Raw genomic sequence first — 21,330 nt, forward strand, 5'->3', positions numbered from 1 at the left:
CAGCACAGATGAAATTATATTCTAATTGTTATTGAGTACTTAAGAATTGAAAATGTGGGTGACATAGCATGCATGGCACAGAAGAAAGTATGTACAGAAAAGATGATGAACATCATGTACAATGAAATCACAAGAACATGATGAATCTGTGAATAAATACCAAGGTCATTCAATGGCATGTGAACTACTAACAGGACATCTGGGTCCCTTTGGTAATGTGTGCGCGCATGAAGGAATTCAACGACACAAGTTGGATTCCATTGAATGGCCTTAATGTTAATTCATGGACACAATATTGCTCGACTTGGCAGATGCAATGATGATCCCATTGCATAGAATTAAAAATAAATAAATCACTTCATCAATGTAGTAATGACAGGAGTAGGTCTTTTCTGCACATTTATGAGGAACTTAATTGTAGGTCTTAATCTGTAAGATGTGAATTAGTCCTTCGTAAATGAATAGTAAGGATGATTTAGAGATGAAAGATTATGATGATCAGAGGAAATTTAAGACACGAAAGCATGGACCCTTTGTAGATGTCACTTTGTGAAACTTATTAATTACTGTCCCAGAACTAAATCTTTCAAATACATAAAAAAATATATAATGAATGGAACTGCTAAATGTTGAAAACACACAAAAGCATTTTCTAAGTTTAAACAGAATATGTGCATATATATAATACATGAAGATGTGCTACTGGAAATTCTACTTCTGATGACACTGCATAGTCTTTTGTAAATAACCTTACAGGAAAAAATTAAAAATCATTACACTTCAGGTAATGAACTGGATAAGCAGTTCTGTTCATCTGTACACCTTAGATAGTGACTTAAATTACCTGATATTATATGAAGTAATGGAAGTTTAAGGTATCAAATGGATATATGATAAAGAGTTGCATGAGGGTCTTCAGAAAACCAGTGTTCAATGTACTGAAAAGCCATTTTCTGGGAAGAGCCTAGGAGGCTCCCTGGAGCTATTAGATGGATATTAGCTAACATTAGTACTGGGCTTGAGTTATATGTTGTTGTCATGCCTACTGGAGACCACTAGCCAGAACATGGTCCCCTCAGAGAGAGGCAAATGGAGCAATGGCTTATGAAACTCACATGTATGAAAGTATTCATATCTGTCATTGACCGGGGTTGAGCACCCAGAAAAGCAAGCGCTTCAAAACAGACCCCTCCAGGTAGAAACATTGTAACATGAGACCAAACAAAGGCAAAATATCCATCAAAGAAAAACAAGCAAACAAGGAACATGTCATCACACCGCGTGCTGCTCATTCGCGCTGATCCCCCCCCCCCATAGGAAGGGAAGAGGGGGTCCCAGCCCACTGAGTCGGCAGCTGGACTGTCAGTTTGGAGGCTGAAAAAAATGGAAGCAAAAACTGCCGATCAGGGGAAGGGAGGGTGCCAGGGGAGGGGGGGGGGGGGGGTCCCTGGCACCATTTCAGTACATTCAACATTGGTTTTCTGTGGGGAAGCTCCCTGGAGCTAACTACCAAAACAGAAAGAATAAAAGGGACTTGCCCAGGAGGCAGCTGCACCGAACAACTCATAACAAAGATGAGACAACTGGCTGCAACTGCTGACCCAAGGTGACAAAAGACCGCTGGGGTGGGAGCCGACCCCATATCAAATTTGTACAAGGAAAGGGGGTATGAAAACCTCGGACCTTGCAACAGCAGATCCCGACCCAGAGGCATTAAAACCCAGGCAGGATCGAAAGGGGCCCAAGTGCCCCAGGCCACCTGCCCCCCTCTCCCCCCACAGCCCCGGCCCAGAATCCACCAAACTAGGATCTGGGCAGAGCCGTGTCCTCAATGTCCTCCACCTTCGAAGGAAAGACAGAGTCCAAGGGAAAGGCATCCAAGACAGGGACCGGCTGGAAGGATCCAGAAACCTCGATGGGAGGAATCCTCCATCCCTGATTTGAATGGGGCAACCCCCGGAGTCGCGAGGAGGAGGGTGCACCACACCAACAAGGGGAGAACAGAAGGGTGCGGACTGAACCAAGGTCGAAGTGACATACGCCGCCAAGTCTGGGTCCCTATAACAAAAACAGGACAGCCCCGGGGTATTTGAGTGGGCAACCAATTGTGTTCATTCAGCAACCTAAACCTAGCATGCAACATGCGAGCCACTTTACCCCTAACCTCAGCTGTAGCAGTATGGCTAAATTGGAGCACAAGCAGAGAACAAGTCTCACAAGACTCCGGGTCGAAGGTGTCATCGAGCCAACAAGCAGCATGGAGGTAATACAGGTGGTGATCGTCACCCTGAGACAGAGGCAACTAGCACCCTTCAAACTTGCAAAAGGCGAGATGGTGCTTGGAAGCCTCATCCATCATGGTCAAAAAGGCACGACAGGAATTTCCAGGGCCCGCAGGGAGGTGTGTTCCTATGGGAAGCCCAGGTAATTACCTAAGTGTAATTACCTAAGTGTAGTTACAGGATGAGAGCTACGCTCGTGGTGTCCCGTCTTCCCAGCACTCTTTGTCATATAACGCTTTGAAACTACTGACGGTCTTGGCCTCCACCACCTTCTCACTTAACTTGTTCCAACCGTCTACCACTCTATTTGCGAAGGTGAATTTTCTTATATTTCTTCGGCATCTGTGTTTAGCTAGTTTAAATCTATGGCCTCTTGTTCTTGAAGTTCCAGGTCTCAGGAAGTCTTCCCTGTCGATTTTATCAATTCCTGTTACTATTTTGTACGTAGTGATCATATCACCTCTTTTTCTTCTGTCTTCTAGTTTTGGCATATTTAATGCTTCTAACCTCTCCTCATAGCTCTTGCCCTTCAGTTCTGGGAGCCACTTAGTAGCATGTCTTTGCACCTTTTCCAGTTTGTTGATGTGCTTCTTAAGATATGGGCACCACACAACAGCTGCATATTCTAGCTTTGGCCTAACAAAAGTCATGAACAACTTCTTTAGTATATCGCCATCCATGTATTTAAATGCAATTCTGAAGTTAGAAAGCATTGCATAGGCTCCTTGCACAATATTCTTAATGTGGTCCTCAGGTGATAGTTTTCTATCTAGAACCACTCCTAGATCTCTTTCTTTATCAGAATTCTTTAAAGATTTCTCACATAATATATAGGTTGTGTGGGGTCTATGTTCTCCTATTCCACATTCCATAACATGACATTTATTAACATTAAATTCCATTTGCCAAGTGGTGCTCCATATACTTATTTTGTCCAGGTCTTCTTGAAGGGCATGACAATCATCTAAATTTCTTATCCTTCCTATTATCTTAGCATCATCAGCAAACATGTTCATATAATTCTGTATACCAACTGGTAGATCATTTATGTACACAATAAACATCACTGGTGCAAGAACTGAACCCTGTGGTACTCCACTTGTGACATTTCTGTTGCTTGAGGTGCTGGACTGCCAAAGCCGGTTGAGTCCCCGTAATTGATCCAGGCAAACTGGCCTCTGTGAGATGACGCAAAGAGGACCGCCCTACTGAACCTAGGTAGCACCTAATATGAACTGTGGCAGACTCCCAACGGGTAATAAAGCAAACTAAAGATTGAAAAAGAACTCCGAGGAAGCACTACAACTCAGGGGATAAGAAAGAGTCACGGTCTACCTTGAGGTGTTTTCAGGGCTTAGCGTCCTTGCGGCACAGTTGTCGACCAGGCCTCTTCGTTGCTGGACTGGTCAACCAGGCTGTTGGATGCGGTTGCTCGCAGCCCGACTATGAATCACAGCCTGGTTGATCAGGTATCCTTTGGAGGTGCTTATCCAGTTCTCTCTTAAACACTGTGAAGGGGGTCGGCCAGTTATGCCCCTTATGTGTAGTGGAAGCGTGTTGAACAGTCTCGGGCCTCTGATGTTGATAGAGTTATCTCTCAGAGCACCTATTGCATCTCTGCTCTTCAGCGGGGGTATTCTACACATCCTGTCATGCTTTCTGGTCTTATGTGATGTATTTCTGTGTGCAGGTTTGGGACCAGCTCCTCTACTATTTTCCATGTGTAAATTATTATGTATCTCTCCCGCCTGCGCTCAAGAGAATACAGATTTAGGCATTTTAGTCGGTTCCAGTAGGTTAGATGTTTTACCGAGTGGATTCTAGCAGTAAAGGATCTCTGCACAATCTCCAGGTCAGCAATTTCTCTGGCTTTGAAAGGGACTGTCATTGGGCAGCAGTACTCCACTCTAGAGAGCACTAGCATCTTGAAGAGTATCATCATTGGTATAGTATCTCTAGTTTGAAAAGTTTTTGTTATCCAACCTGTCCTTTTTCTTGCAGTTATGATGGCTACTTTATTGTGTTCTTTAAAGGTAAGGTCTTCCGACATAAGTACACCCAAATCCTTTACATTGCTTTTTTGTTCTATGGTATGATTTGACTGCATTTTTGTACATGGTTTCTGCTTTTATATTTTCATTTCTTCTGTAGTGCAAGAGCTGGAACTTTGTTGTCTACTCTCATAGAAATCCTAGTGTCATCTGCAAAGAATGATACAGTGCTATAGACTGTGTCCTTGTCTATGTCCGATATGAGGCTGAGATAAAGTACTGGAGAAAGCACAATTTCCTGGGGGACTGAGCTCTTCACGGTTGATGGTCCGAATTTTATTTTGTTGACGATTTCACACTGGGTTATATTAGTCAAGAAATTGTAGATCTATCTGCCTATTTTTCTGGTAATTATTTTTGCATGCATTTTGTATGCAATAACACCATGGTCACATTTGTCAAAGGCTTTTGCAAAATCTATGTAAATTGTATCAGCGTTTTGCTTGTCTTCCATGGCATCCAAGGCCATGTCATAGTGGTTCAGCAACTGTGATAGGCAAGAGCACCCTGTTCTGAATCCATGTTGTCCAGGGTTATGGAGATGCAGTATTCCATGTGTTTTGTGATCTTATTTCTTAGCACACTCTCAAAGATTTTTATGATGTATGATGTTAGTGCTATCAGCTTGTAATTTTTTGTCTCTGCCTTATTTTCTCCTTTATGGAATGGTGCTATCTCATCTGTTTTTAGTATGTAATGGATAATGCCAGTATCTAGGCCTCCAAAGAATGTGAAGGGCCTGTGATAGTGGTTTTTTACAGTTCTTGATGAATATGGAGTTCCAGGAATCGGGGCCTGGTGCAGAGTGCATAGGCATACTGTCCACGGCTTCTTCAAAATCCAGTGGGGATAGGGTGACATCTGATATATGGTTTGATGATGGCATCACATCCATGAAAAATTCATTTGGATTATCAATCTTTAATGTGTTTAGTGGCTAACTGAAAACATAGATGTACCGATTCCTCAGTAATTCGCTCATTTCCTTGTTGTCATCGGTGAAAGTTCCATCTCCCTTTTGCAGGGGTCCGATACTAGATGTAGTTTTTTATCTCGATTTTGCATAGGAGAAAAAATATTTTAGATTTCTCTCTTTCACTGATGGCCTTTTGCTCTCTTTGTCTCTTGGATTTTGTACGATTCTTGTAGCTTTAGTTCAATTGTTTCTATTTCTCTACCTAGCCTTCTTCGTTGTTCTTGAGATAGGGTGTGACTCAAGTTGTTCCGCGATTCGTTTTCTTCGCCTATAGAGGGAACGCCGTTCCCGTTCCAGTCTGCATATCTCCCTCTTTTTTTTCATAGGGGTATGCAGTGTCAGCACATTTCTAGAGCTACTGAGTTTGAGGCCGCTGCGATTATGCAAACTGGGCAGCCCAGCATGCCCCAACCAGCAACTAACCACCCAGGGCCAAATGAAAGTACTGGGACCTAAGCTGACCCCAAGGATGAGGTAGCAAACTAAGCAGTCACTACCCCTATGGGTATGGGGAGCCGAAGGATCCAGAGCAGAGAACTTTGAAACCCAAAGGGTGTACTCATAGGGCGCTTAGGGAAGGGAGCCCTAAGCGCATGCAGCCCTCGGCACAAACTCCTGGCAACTCCCAGCACACAGAAGGAACACCAGCAGGATGAAGCCACTCTGGTAATCGAGGCCAGAGCAGGCGCGTCCACCCCGTATAGCTTTAACCAACAAACTGACTCTCTGGCTGCCGGCTCGGTGGGCTGAGACCCCCTCTCCCCCTCCTGGGGGTGGGGGTCGGTTGGGGGGAGGGGGGTCTGTGCGAATGAGCGGTATGCGGTGTGATGACACGTTCCTTGTTTGCTTGTTTATCTTTGGGGAAGTTTTTTGCTCTGTTCGGTCTTAGATTGTAATATTTCTACCAGGAGGGATCTGTTTTGAAGCGCCTACCTTTCTGGGTGCTCAATCCCGGTCAATGGCAAACATGAATACTTTCGTACATATGAGTTTCATAGGCCATTACTCCCTTCGCCTCTCTCTGGGGGGAACATGTTCTGGCTAGTGGTCTCCGGTAGGCATGACAACACCATATGACTCAAGCCCAGTACTAATATTAGCTAATATCAGCCCAATAGCTCCAGGGAGCTGATGGGGCTCCCACACAGAAATATAAAAAGTATCTTCACATGGTTTAAAACAGACATTCAGTAACAAAACTTAAGAGATGTAAATCTTGTTAAATTAATTTAGAAGAAAACTGATAATATATTTTGGCCTTGATATGTAAAGAATATGATAAGAATGTAAAATGTTTTATTAACCCTATAACTTCCCAAGATGCTGAAAAACAAAAATATGATAGAAAAAATGATTAGCAACAGAAACAAAAATACAGATATAGAGTGGAATTAGAGTGGAAAGATAAAGACTTGTGAGCAGAGCAAAACAAATAAAGAACTATTATACAGATTAACAGGTAAATGATATACTGATCATATTCAGGTCTGTGACCAAGTTGCTTCTCATGATCAGGTAACTGACAAATTGTATATAAAACTACTGTAAATAATAATAGTTATCACAAGAATATACTGTATGTATTTCTTACTGACTAAATCAACCTTTTATTCAGTTTGTAATATTCATATACAAAACAATTAATTGTAATATACCTCTCCTTAATTACATTTAATATTCGATTCATGGCACTCAAATGATCTCTTATAAATAACTACATATTGTTTACCTTCATAAGTAAAATACCAACTTTATGTTCTCCATACGTACTAACTGACCTCTAGTAATCCTAAGTTTTCTATGTCTATTTTAGAAGTTTATACAATGAAATAACCACAATTTCGGGTCTGACCTCTTAAGAGATGGAGCTATATCATCCACAGCGGAGTTGGTCTCACTGGCCAAGCGAAGTGCAAGCTCGTGGTCCCTCCGCTCCTGCTCCTCTTGTTGAGCTAGGTGTTCCGACTCTGCTTCCTCCTTGGCCAGTTGAATCTGAACATAAACAATGTATATGTGATCAAAAGTCACCAATTAAATTTCTTGTAGAGCTTTTGCAGCATCAATAGGAAGCAAAAGTTTTAAATATGGAATATTTTGAAGTAACACTGGGTTTGGTTCCTTATATGCCAGCATTGCTTCACTATTTTCCATGACTAAATATGGTCTTTTCCCATGACTTCACCTGGTAATACAATAATGCACAATTAATACAATAACAATTAACTGATTATAGTTAAACAGATATATAACAGATTTTAATAAATAGCAAATGTAGTTTAAGTAGATGAAAAATGCATGAAATCTAAGTCATGTATGGAAGCAAAATTAAAGTATTTAAGTTTCAAGTCAAAGCAATGAGGCATTTGAGATATTAAATGGAAACTTTGCAGATGAATTAGAAAAAATTATTATATAACCATAGAATATTTCTATAACAAAAATGTATAATAATACCAAGAGTTAGGATGACAACTAACCTGCAAGGCTTCAGCAGCACGACGGTCCTCTTCCTCCTGCTTGCGACGTAGCACCTCTTCTTGCTTACGCCGAGCCTCCATTTCAGCTTTCCTAAAATGAAAAGTTATGATGAACATGGAAAATTAAAATCATGCATAATGAGTTTATACACATTTTATGTTGATATGTATATTTGTAAGAAAAGAACATTGATTATAGTATTGAAATGTTTGGAAATGAATGGTATTGTGAATAGTAAAACTAAAGATGAAACAGTGTCAGATGTGCAATGCATTGCAAAGTTAAATAATTTTATCAACACATTACTAAGCCCATGAAAGGAAAGTGAGGGGACTCGGGATGTTTTTTCAAGATGGGAGATAGTTACTGGAGGTCTGAGGAAGCAAACGTGTGCCCCCTTGTATGCATGGAATTTTTTTATTATTATGATATACTGTACTATCATCATCATCACGTCGGCTAGCTCAGTTTCTGGCGAACAAGTTTTTCAGCCTGTGCAGCACAGTGGTTAAAAGTAACACAGTTGTTAAATAATTTATGACATATTAGGTGTGGGTTATGTATGCTGGGTAAGGTGGTGAAATGATGTGAGCTTCCTCCATAACTGCCAGCGTATATTGTAAGCAATTTTTTGTAAATTTGTGATAACAGACTGTGATAACGCTGCATGTTTTCAATATTTTATTATTAGTAACACAATTAATTGTAATAATGGGGCTTGTTTTCAAAATTTTATTAGCAAAAAATTTTTGTGCCTAGTGAACTTATCCAATATGCTCGTCCGGCTCCCTAGCCTATGATGTTTGGTCTCCCATCCGTGATACAGCCAAATTAGATGCAGGGGAATTTTTTTATAATTAAAAATAAAAAAGCGAGTCTTATACGTTGGCAAATATTGTACTTACTTCTTTCTAATTTCTTCCTCCTCTTTTCTCTTCCTCTCCTCCTCCTCTTTCTTCTTCCTCTCCCTCTCCATCTCGTCCTGAATGCGACGGAGTCTCTCCTGTTCATCGGCATTCTTTTGCTGGGTAAGCTTTTTATGCAAAACACTCAGCTCAGCATTCATAGAGTTAACAAGCCCATTAACCTCCTTATCAATTTGCTCGCGGGTCATAATAGTTGCCTGTTGGATAAGAAAATGAACAATATGTTCACGACTAAAAAAAAAAAAAAAAGAAAATAAAAAAAAAACAGCGTTGAATGCAATGAAACGCCATTTTCTGGGAGAGACCCTGAGGCTCCCCGGAGATATCCAGGCCGATATGCTAATGTCAGACTCTGGCATCAGTTATGTGTATGGAGTTCTGTGGGCCTACCGGGGACCACGAGCCAGAACCTGGCCCCCTCAGAGAGGCAAGGGGAGCAATGGCCTATAGAAGCTCCCGTGTGGTTGGAAGCATTCTACGTCTGCCATCGACCGGGTCAGGCACCCAGAAAGGTAAGCATTCCAAAGCAAACCCCTATTCTGGTGAAAATATTGCTACCAAAAGCCGATCAAGTGGATAGAACTCCCCAAACAAAAAAACAAGCAAACTAGTATGACGTCACCCGTTGCCGTGTCACCGTCTGCACAGTTCCCCAATCCACGTAAGGGGAAGGTGGAGCCCCAGCCAGGGAGCATCCGGGGCACAACCAGAAAATGGCGTTTCATTTCATTCAACGCTGGTTTTCTGTGGGGGAGACCAATCGGTTTCCTGGAGCTACATAACCAAAGACAGGGAAAAAGAGGGACGTACCCGGGAGGTGCCTGCCACACACACTCCTCAACACGAAGTTGAGACAACGGGCTGCAACCTGTGACCCAAAACAACCCAGGAACGCCCAGGAGCAGGAAAGTTAACCAAATAACAGATGGCCAGGACCCTGTTCAACCCAAAGTGCATCCCCAGCCACCAAAGCCAGAGCATGCAGATAACGGTTCAGAGCTGCAACTGGACACAACACATGATGTACCCCTGGCCTGGCCAATCAAGCATCAATGACACAGGATCCTTCCGGAAAGCAGCTGTCTCATTCTTCACCAGAAAAGATGGAGAAAGCTGCAACTGAACAAACCTACTACCAGGACCGAAAGAGCAGAAACTACTGTGCCGGAGGAGAGCATGAAGCTCACCGACCCGACCCCCAGAGGCCAATGCCAACAAAAACAGAACCTTGTACAAACAATCTTGAACCAAAGGGGCCACCATAAATCAAGAAGAGGAAAGATAGGAGAGCAACCTGTCCAAGGACCAGGATGGCTAAGGAGGTACATGAGCAGGCCGGAGGGAAAATGAAGCACAAGAAAGCTTACGGAACGGGGGCAAAAGTGACATCCACCACGAACGCAGGCTGGATTGGCTCCAACCAGTACCGCACAATACGAGGCGACAGTATTAGGCATCAAATGAAAGTACTGAAAAAGCAAAGATAGAAAGGACGCTTCTGGCTCCAAAAACAGCCAGAAGCGGAACCGCAGCCGCAACAGTGTCGCAGGAGGGAGAGACAAGGAAGCGATCAGAGAGTCCCACACCAGACCCAGCCAAGTCCGAACCTGAGAAAGAACCAAAAGGGGCTTCCTCCAGTTCACTATGAACCCGAACCCAGCGAGCTGGGAAAAAAACATATTCCTAGCGTGGAGACACGCAGACTGGCTCGGAACCCACACCAGCCAGTCGTCGAGGTAAGCTAGAACCTGAACCCCTAACAAAAGCAAACAGGTCACCACAACCTGGTAAGGCGTGTGAACACTCGAGGGGCCAGATTCAAGCCAAATGGAAAGCAACGAAAGCGGTAAGCTTGTTGTCCCACGACAAAACCAAGCCAGTCACTGAACCCCAGATGAATCAGGACGTGTACAATAAAATTATAAAACCCATACACGTCCCGGAGGTCCAGAGACACCATCCAAGCACCTGGCGCCAAAAGCAGCCGGACCTGAGACAGAGTGGTCATCTGAAAGGAAGGGCAAAAGACCCAGGGATTCAGACTAGACTAGTCCAGTGTGAATCACAAATCCGCACAGTCCCATTCCTGAACTGAAAACAAGTGGGAAACCCACCTGAGGGACGTTGTCGTTTCGACCACACCCAAGCGAACCCACTCCCGGATGACCTGACAGAGCACAGGAAAAGAGGCCTGCCCTGCCAGCCCCGATCCCCATGAAGGAGGAGGAGTGACCCAACGCCACCACAGGTCAGAGGAAACGAGCCGAAATGCCCACGAATCGTAGAACCAGGCGAGAGCAAACAGCACGAGCCTCCCCATCCTATTGCCCCATCAACAGGGCAACCCGCGAAAGGGCCAACGACCCCTACGAGAGCCGAACCGATGCTAAGAGTGATCACTGCGCTGACCAGACTCTGACGGCTCCAGAGGAGGTGCCGGCCCCGAATCTGGCACTACTAGCTTACGATGACCGAAGGAACCCCGAGACCTGGTACAACCCTTCTGGGCAGGACCTCCATGGCCCCCTCGGAGAACCTACAAGTCCGACAAAGGCCATCAACTAGACAGAGTCGCTTGCAGAAAAAGCACCACCGCAGATTCTGCAAACAGCAACGGACAAAAAGGTGATGAAAATCTAAGAGCCAGGGCCCAAGACGATTCCAAAATTTAGACGAGCACCGCCTGTCAGCACGCGAGGCGAGAAGCGAAGAACAGACACCGCCTCCCTTAGGAACGGCGCATACAGCTTCACCAAAGCAGCCGGCGCCTAAGCTGCCGAAGCAAGCACACTGGACCCTGGCCGGAATCCAGCTCCTCCACACCCAGCACGAGACAATCCGAAGACAGCTCCAGCAGGGAAAAGAAGTGCAAGACCGAAGCCAAGAGCCCACGGGCGCACAAATCCTCGGCCACTAGGGATGCCGAAAGGGAGGGAACCTGTACATGAAGTCACACCTGGCCAACATCATAAGGAAGGATGGGGGCGAACAAGCACACATTGAGGTGCTCCAACTCACCCCCCAGAAAAACCTGAATGACCGTAAGCAACTCTCGCCATACAAGTGCGCATTCCGACAGGACGAATGCCAAGCCCCCAAAGAAGAAAAGGCAGTCTGCCAGCCAGGAAGACTCCGGCACCTTGTAATGCACCCAATAAAGAAAAAAAAGAGCCAAACTCAAAAAGAAGGCTTCATTATCGAGGCATAATGCAGGTCTCGCAGGAGGTAAGCCGCAAGGGGCCTTCCATACCTTCCTCGGTGGGATGAGGGAAGCCAAAAACCTCCAGGAGGGAACTGAAGAACGCAAGAAAACTCGGACCCGAACCCGGGAAGGAGTCGAACTCTTAACAAAATCGTACAGGGTGGGGAAAAGAAAAACCCCCTCCTCCTGTAACAACAAGCCCTGTGTCGAGGGCACCAAACACCCAAGGAGGGACAAGTGGGGCTCAGGCCCCTCCCAAGTCAACTTCTCTCCAGCCCCGGAAACCTCCACGTCAGGACCCGGGGCCGAGTCGTCCTCCAAACCCTCTGTAACGCTGGAGAAAAAGTGGAGTTCACTGGAAAAGCAGGGATGAAGGGGGCCCGCTGGCGTGGCCCAAAAGCTCCGGCAAGAGGACCAGGTTCGAATGCCTCCGCCGCCTATCCGGAAGGGGAAATCCCCGAAGCCACCAGTCTCACTACCAGTATAATTCTGCGGGGCAGCTGCGGGGGCATCCGGAAAGGCAACCAACCTCGCACGTTGCTGCAATTTAAACCTTGCATGCAATGCTAAAGCTGCCTTCACCCAAATATCAGTTTCAGTGGACTGGGTGAATGGAGTACAAGCAAAGAACACCACTCGCAGGACTCCAGGTCATAGGTGTCACTGACCCTAACAAGCAGCAAGGCGGAGGCAGACGGTGAGTGTCACTCCAGAACAGGGGGACAGAGCAACCTACAAACTCGCACAAGGCAAGGTGGGACTCAGAGGTCTCCTACATTGGACCACTGAGCCCCAATGGGGGGTTTCCAGGGCTCTTAGGCTGGCTGCTAAGGGAAGCCCAGGCGAGGTACTGCTAACCGGTTATCCCAGAGCTACCAAGCAAACAATCTAAAACCTGAACCCCTGCGATGTGTGCAACCACAAGGACCTAATGGAGGACCACCAAAAACCTACAAGTGGTCCTACCGCCACACCTGGCAGACCCCCGCCAGGCAAAACAAAACAAAAACAAAAGAAAAACCCTGCAAAAACACGTCTCCAGGAAAACAGAACTGGTTGCTATGTGTATATCAGACAGCTGCACAGTAACTCGCGCCCCAGCCAGCAACGGAACTACCTCCTAACCCAAGGAAAAACAGGAGTAAGAACCTCCCCAGCTGAACCCCCAAGGGTGGACAATCAACAAGCAGCGACAGAACCACACAGAGGTAGCTGCTCCTGAACGGCTCATGGAAGATAACCCTGAGGCTGCAAAGGCAGCACTTACAGAGCACCTAGGGAAGGCAGCACTTACAGAGCACCTAGGGAAGGCAGCACTTACAGAGCACCTAGGGAAGGCAGCACTTACAGAGCACCTAGGGAAGGCAGCACTTACAGAGCACCTAGGGAAGGCAGCCCTAGGTGCATGCAGCCCCAGTACTCTTGTGTTACATCTGGTTCACACACCACCAAAACAGAGCAACAACACCGCACTGCAGCACTGCGCAAAGAGTGGAGCCAGAGCGATCGACCGTCACCAACACAACAGCCTCTTGAACTGAGGAGAGTTGCCGGCGTGGAGGTCTGGGACCCCCCCCCTGTCCCCCTCCCAGGGGGGGGGGGGGGTGCGCAGACGGATATGCAGCGTTTGTGGTGACGTCAGACTTGTTTCCTTGGTTTTGAATGGGGAGTTCTGTTGCTAGTTTGGCTTTTGGTTTGCAATTTATCTGATGAGCAGTAGTTTGTTTTGGAATTCCTACCTTTCTGGGTGCCTGACCTGGTAGATGGCAGACAAAGACTGCTTCCAATTACATGGGGGGTGTCTTTAGGCTATTGCTCCTCGTGCCTCTCTTGAGGGGGGCCAGGTTCTGGCTCTGGTCCCCGGTAGGCCTAGAACTCCTTCGATTGACTGTTGCCACGGTCTAATATATACACATCAGCTCGGTATAGCTCCGGGGATCCGAAGGGGCTCTCCACAGAAAAAAGCATTATGTAGCAGAAACACAATGGTATTGAAACTTATTAAGAAATACAGTTCTGCTAATATAGAATGGTATCAGTAGTTATTACATCTTCAGTAATGTCTGATGGAAGAAATGACCTGTACAATAAATTCCCCATGAACCCTTAGTTCAACAACTAGCCGCTTGGTGTTAGTGGTGCCATTGGAATACTGATCAGCTGTTGTAAATGGTGAGTTGTATAGCTATGCTTTCTACTACTGTAACGTATTATGTGTTAACCATTGTGATATTATATCATTTTGTGGTGAAATTTGTTTTACCAATAGTTTAGACAATTCTAAGACACTTCTTTTGAAACAAGTGATGTGCAAGGAGCGTTAGGTCTGGCATTTCACTTGTTTCTCTCTCGGAGGTACAGGTTCACATTTTATTATTCACGGCAAGTCGACCCCTGGTTTTGGAGAGAGAGACTTTTAGGCTTTAAATGTCGACTTATACGCCGGCACATGCAGTATTTATGGTCATGGAACTTTTTTACAGGTAAACATGACAAGAAAAATTATAGTCAAGAAATTGAAATACATGAAGTGTGACATCCCAACAACTCCCCGGTGGTAAACCTTAATCATACTAATAATCAATAATCATACAGTACTGTGATATGTTAACAATGGCACCTCTAAATACAATGTTAGTGCCTTTCAATGGAAATGCAGTATAGAACCTACTTAGCAGTAGATAAATGCAACAGATTAAATCCTACCTGTATTTTCCTGATGGTAGCATCCATGTTAGCCTCCAGCTTTTTAACTACTGCTAATGATGAATCCTTTTCTTTTTTTAGTTGATTAACAATTCCCAACATTTGTTGCAACTGACCCTGTGGATTGAAGCAATATCAAGCATTAAAATACAATGAAATTACAATGAATGCATGAGCAATATCTTGTCATATACCCATATCAACGATACATTTTCACCTATTTTATCCTGATCATTATATGTGGTACCACACACATTTATGGAAAATAATTAGTTTAAATATTCAACATTAGTATATCCCAAAGTAATCAATTTCAGGCAAATATACCTCAATGCAAGTTTCCATTATCTATTATCTATAAAAAATATTCTGTGGAACAAAATGAAACTAATGTGTTTTTAAATACAGTATAACATATTAACACTTAGATGGCAGCTATGGTGTGTACTGTAGGTGAACAAGGTTTTATTTTAGTTTACAATAATGAGGTACAAGGTAAGGCATAGCTAAGGCTAATTAAGTTCTCAAACTTAGTGATCAAGTTGATCATTAAAATTTAAGATAAATTGTCTAAAACTGACTAAAATACAAAGGGAGACCTGACCTATGACTGACTATAATTACTTACTTACATGGAGTCAACTTCTGAAACTGAACCTGCAGAAGCCTATGACTAATTATTGATATAAATTAATCTTACACCATACCTGTAGACTCTTAATCTTCATTACACCCAAGTAGCGAGGTCGGTGCTTTTTCCTGGCATTATACATTTTCACATTCTTTTGGATAATTATAAGCTGTTCACGGCGATATAGGATCTTATTTTTCACTGAAAAATAAGAAATAATATGGTCTTAATATATACTAAGCTCTAATTCAATACAGGTTATCTTATTAAAATATCTTTAAGCTCATTGTGAATACAACAATTAAGAAACAGCAGTTTGTTAGTAATTTTCAAAACAAATTCCCATTACAAAATTCAATACAAACAACACGAAGTTTACCAAGACATTTAAGTATACTGTAACTTGAATTACTAAGTATAAAACAAACATTGTTTCAATGTATTAGCATTTATGTTGAAAAACAAAAAATCCAGTAATAGTTTAAAAAAATAAGCTCTGTGTAACTAACATTTTATGACAGAGAGGGCACACCACTGGGACTTCTTCCATCGTGATTGCATGAGCCATTTCTTCACCTTAGAGACCAGGAGTTGAAGGTTTTCTGGATCGCTCTTCATCAACTGATCAAATTCGGCAAACTTGCCTGGCCGGAAGAATACCTTAGTCATACCAAATTTGAAATCTTTTTCGTCTAGACCAAGTGCCTTGAAGAGCGACTGGAAGAAAAAAGTGTAAATAATGTAAGTTTACAGTGTCTGAGGTTAATTGTGTACAACACTGATTTAGGGTGAAAATCTCTGTAGCATTGTGTGGAATCAACCTCGAGTCCTGGGTTACTCTAGGCTCATGCATTACCAATTAGACCATGATTAAGTTCATCACAGTCCAGTTGGTAATGGTTACAGCTGGGATTCAACGCCAAGGCTAAAAGGCCCACTCCACTTTCCATTACTAATACTGTTAATATTATACTTATAGAAATGCACTTCATTTCTATCTAACAAGTATATACACTAATTGCTGTTTCAGGCAGAATTATTATCTATAAAATTTTATTCTTCCATTTCATACATTCCAGAAAACATTAATAGCAACCTTATATATGACATACCTTACAGAAGAGTCGGGGATCTAGCCTGGCAAGCTCTGCTGGTAGATACTTTTTGTACATACTGTAGAGGTCATGGAAAGGTGCACGGGATGGGTAGCCCTGCTGCATGAGCTCTAGTACTGAAGTCATTCCGGAGCATTGAAGCTGCGACAGAATTGGTCCTCCTTCAAATTCGTGATCCACCATCTTGACGTTAGGCTTGATGCATCGAATGAAGTTGGTTCCCTAAAGGAAAAATATATCCATTTTATCAAAGCTTCACTTAATTAAGAGCTGAATTATTTTTACTACATTTTAACGTCACAAACCCTTTTTCCATATAGTAAGTTTAATAATATAAGATGTAAATGATAACTATTACCTTGGTTGGTAATAATTGTGGTAAAATTCAGCCTCTGAATATGAAGAACTCTTTTCTAAGCAATGCTCTATGATCCTCACTTGTGCTGGCACAAGCTGGAGAAGGAGTGAAAGGTGGGTTGTCTCATGTCCCATGGGGGTATATATTTGGGTGACTATTGCCTTCCACTACCTGGCTCTTTCTGCTCCCCCCATAGCTGCATGCACAATTTTGTTTCCTTTCTCTTAGTGGAGGTATGTGGCTCTTGATTTAGAGCCTTGGTCACCTGGTTATGACCAAAGGATAGATTTTGCTTTGTGGCAGGGCTGGGCACGGTACTGGTACATACCTCTGCTTACCTGGGTGCTGTACAAGACCTTGTTAGAGGATTTATTTTGTTCCCATTTAACAATACTTCGGCACTAGTTCCCAAAGCAGCAGACACATTTATTAAGGCTGTGGAATGTATATCCACTTTCTTAATCTGACTACAGTATAATGTTTCTTCAAGTTTGGTTCACTATACTTGTGGAGGTGGGGTCCCTCGATTGTTTCAAGCACGGGATGGACAAGTATATGAGTGGGATTGGGTGGTTATAGAATAGGAGCTGCCTCGTATGGGCCAATAGGCCTTCTGCAGTTACCTTTGTTCTTATGTTCTTATGTTCTTACTATTGGTGGTTGCAGATGATGAGTCACAATAACGTGGCTGAAATATGTTGACCAGACCACACACTAGAAGGTGAAGGAATGACGACGTTTTGGTCCGTCCTGGACCATTCTCAAGTCGATTGTGACATTCTCACAATCGACTTGAAAATGGTCCAGGACCACTGGTGTTTATTGATGTTCTAATATGCCAAAGATTATCCCAGTCTCACATCACTGTGGCTGAAGCTGACAGGGACTTGAGGCTTTTTCCTTTCTCCCTTTCTTTATGGACAAGAGCTAGGCTTCTGAACCTAACCCTACACTACTTGAATTTGGTCCATTCTCTGTCTCTTATCTTCAATAATGGGTTCCCACTTCCTCTTAGCTGAAAAAACCAGCATTGAATGTAATGAAACACCATTTTCTGGGTGAGACCTGGAGGCTCCCTGGAGCTATCCAGGCTGATATGCTAATGTCAGACTTTGGCATCAGTCTTGTGTATGGAGTTCTTTGAGCCTACCGGGGACCACGAGCCAGAACCTGGCCCCCTCAGAAGAGGCATGAGGAGCAATGGCCTATAGAAATCTCCGTGTGGCTGGAACCATTCTATGTCTGCCATCGACCGGGTCAGGCACCCAGAAAGGTAAGCGTCCCAAAACAAACCCCTATTCTGGTGAAAATTGCTACAAAGAGCCGAACAAATGGATAGAACTCCCCAAAAAGAAACGAGTAAAGACCATGACGTTACACGTCGCCGTGCAGCTATCTGCAGAGCTCCCCCCTCCCCGGGAGGGGAAAGGGGAAGCCCCAGACCCCCGTACCAGCCATCCACCCTTCAGTACTGAGGCTGAATGTCAAAACACATGAAAAACTGCCGACCAGGGGGAAGGGAGGGTTGCCGGGAAGCCTCTGGGTCTCACCCAGAAAATGGCATTTCATTGCGTTTAACGCTGGTTTTCTTGGGGGAGCCCCATCGGCTTGCCCCAATAGCTGAACCGGGAGAAAGAGGTACAGAAACCCCCACCTCGACCAGTCCTGTCGCAAGGCATCAACCCCGAAGACCTCGCAGTCGGGGAAGGGTGCCACATACAGAGGAAGGTGCCGCGACCATGCCGACACGAAGAGGTCCACCTCGGAGCGCTCGAACATCTGGCAGAGCCAACGAAAGGAGTCGGCGTCGACCGTCCATTCTGTGGACAGGGGAACGAAACGAGACAGGCCGTCTGCCAAGATGTTGGACACTCCCCGCACGAGAACTGCCAGGAGAGCCAAACCCAAGAACTCAGCAGATGAATCACCCGAAGTGACCAGCCCCAAGGAGCCAAGGACCGCATCAAACTCCCTCGGTTCAGGCAATGAATCACCGGGGAGCAGTCCGAATAGAGCCTGATTGGCAATCCGTGGGGTGACCCAAACCCTCTGAAGAGCAAACCACACCACTGCGTACACCCGCACCGTGCTGTGGGACTGACAGAAGGACGGACCCCACCAACCCTGACCAGCCTGGTGGGCACTGGTCACAAAGCCCCAGCCAAGAGACGACTCATCCGTGAACACATCGAGCGAGGGCTCGGGCAGGTGCCAAGGCAGTGAACCCCGAAAAACCCAAAGAGGAAGCCGGCGACGCAGCAGCCGACAGAAAACCCCCAGGGGACGAACCCAGCGATTGCGTGAGAGGAGGAAGGGACGTCCCCGAAGGAACCAGAAAAGTCGACGAAGCCAAACCCGACCCGGCGGGTAGACCATCATCGCGAAGTTCAGGCTCCTGCACAGACCCTTGAGCAATCGCCGGGTGACCCAAGAGCCCCCCCAAAAACAGGTGCATGCTGGACCGCAGCCATAGGAGAGACTCCGGAGGAAGAGACAAGAAAGCGGTCCGAGAGGCCTACACAAGACCCAGCCAGGTCCAAACCAGGGAAGGAACCAGATGGGGCTTCCTCCAGTTCACCAAGAACCCGAACCCGGCGAGCTGGTTAAGAACCAAATCCCTGGCAAGCAGACAAGAGGACTGGCTGAGAGCCCAAACCAGCCAGTAGTTGAGGTAGGCCAACACCCGAACACCTTAGAGACGCAGACGGGCCACGACGACCCGAGTAAGGTGTGTGAACACGCGAGGTGCCAGGTTCAACCCGAACGGGAGACAACAAAAGCGGTAACCCTGACGCCCCACAAGAAAACCAAACCAGTCCCTGAATCCCGGATGAATCGGGACGTGCCAATAAGTGTCCCGGAGGTCCAGGGACACCATCGAAGAGTCCAGCGCCAACAGGAGCGGAACCTGGGACAGCGTAATCATCCAAAAGAAGGGGCAATGAACCCAGGGGTTCAGGTGGGACAAGTCCAGAATAAACCGCAGGTCCGCACAGTCCCGTTTCGGTACTGGGAACAGACGGGAAACCCATCTGAGGGATGTCGTCATTTCCACCACGCCCAAACGAACCCACTCCAAAATGACCCAACAGACCGCAGGAAAAGGGGCCTGCCCCGCCAGCCTTGAACCCCCCAAAGGAGGAGGGACCACCCAATGCCACTTCAGGCTGAAGGAAACGACCCGAAACGCCCCAAATCGTAGGACCAGGCATGGGCGAAAAGCACAAGCCTTCCCCCCATCGGCAGACCTGCTTCTGCGCCACGGCAGAATCCACAAAAAGGCAGAAGACAAAAAGGCGAGGACATCCTTAGAGCCAGGGCCCAGGCCGATTCCAGAGAGGAGGCAAGCACCGCCTGCCAAAACGTGAGCCGGGAGGCATAAAACAGCGAAATCGCATCCCGTAGGATCGGTGCAAAGAGCATCAACAAGGCAGCCGACAAGCGAGCCGCTGAGCCCAAAGCACCAGACCCAGGAACAGCCCCAAGTATCCCCACATCCTTCTCAAACCAGTCCAAAGACAGCTCCAGGAAGGAAAAGAAGCGTAAGGCCGAAGCCAAGAGGCCACGTGTGCACAAGTCCTCAGTAACCTGCGCAGCCGAAAGGGAGGGAACCTGCACATGGAGCTGCACGATGCCAACATCATGGGGAAGGGCAGAAGCAAACAAGCACTCATTGAGATGCTCAAGGTCGCCCTCCCCAAGGAAACTTGAACCACCATCGAAGCCTCATGCAACTCAAGTGTGCGGGATCGACAAAAGGAATGCTAAGCCTCCAAGCAAACACAGGACAGTCTGCCAGCCAGGACAATTTCGGAACCTCATAACGAAACCAGAAAGGGAACGACGTCCCAAACCTGAAAGATGACAGCTCCATCACCGAGGCATAATCCGGGTCACGTAGGCGGTAAGCCGCAAGGGCTGCCCACACCACAGACGGTACACATATCAGGCACACATTTCCATTGTATCATGCTAATTTATGTATATATACAGTCTATTTACACACTATACACTATCACACACTATATACATTCACCATCAACACACTCAGAACTCTGCAAGTGTCAGCTGCCACACTCTCACATCTCCAACATCCAGTTTCTCCCTCACTCATCCAACATCTTACTCGCCAACATTGCTCCTCCCACCATACTGTTATTGTTTGTATTACACTTATGTATACTTATATATACTTATCTACATGTTTTATTTACCAGAACTATACAAGTAAGCCAGTATAGTGTCCAAACTTTACAGTGGCCACCATACACTGCATGAGAAATCACACAGCAGCCAGCAGACGACGCTACGATTACGTCGCCTCCCTCTCCAAAATAGCTCCTCCCAAAATACTCCTGTTGCTGTTATTACATTATATACACACATTGTATATACCCATGTACAAATGTGTTCACCATAGTAAACCACTAAGTTAGTATGATGAGCAAAACAATAGTGGCTGCCACACAGTGAAGCTACCTCAATTCTCTCCCTCGCTCCCTCACCGCAATTCCTCCTCCCACAATACTATGCACAGTGCTTATTATAACCACAATCTTGCTGTTATCACAATACTGGTCACTAAATCCTGTAAATACATAATTG

General features: G+C 45.4%; 1 protein-coding gene across 14 annotated transcripts in view; it reads right to left on the reverse strand.

Moving 5' to 3' along the window:
- jar (Myosin heavy chain 95F jaguar) overlaps positions 1-21,330 on the reverse strand; it is a 371,085-nt gene that overhangs the window by 203,678 nt on the left and 146,077 nt on the right. For 8 of the 14 annotated variants that reach the window (XM_069332235.1, XM_069332234.1, XM_069332236.1 and 5 more), the window contains 7 exons: positions 16,365-16,589; positions 15,762-15,969; positions 15,329-15,453; positions 14,622-14,738; positions 8,693-8,910; positions 7,787-7,877; positions 7,162-7,301 (listed from right to left, as the gene is read on the reverse strand). The exons of the other annotated variants lie outside the window; for them this stretch is intronic. In XM_069332235.1, coding sequence (XP_069188336.1) covers positions 7,162-7,301; positions 7,787-7,877; positions 8,693-8,910; positions 14,622-14,738; positions 15,329-15,453; positions 15,762-15,969; positions 16,365-16,589 — 1,124 coding nt within the window. The remainder of the gene's footprint in view (positions 1-7,161; positions 7,302-7,786; positions 7,878-8,692; positions 8,911-14,621; positions 14,739-15,328; positions 15,454-15,761; positions 15,970-16,364; positions 16,590-21,330) is intronic. 14 annotated transcript variants of the gene reach the window in all.

This window comes from Procambarus clarkii, chromosome 27 (genome assembly GCF_040958095.1).
Source record: "Procambarus clarkii isolate CNS0578487 chromosome 27, FALCON_Pclarkii_2.0, whole genome shotgun sequence".
NCBI classification, from domain to species: domain Eukaryota; kingdom Metazoa; phylum Arthropoda; class Malacostraca; order Decapoda; family Cambaridae; genus Procambarus; species Procambarus clarkii.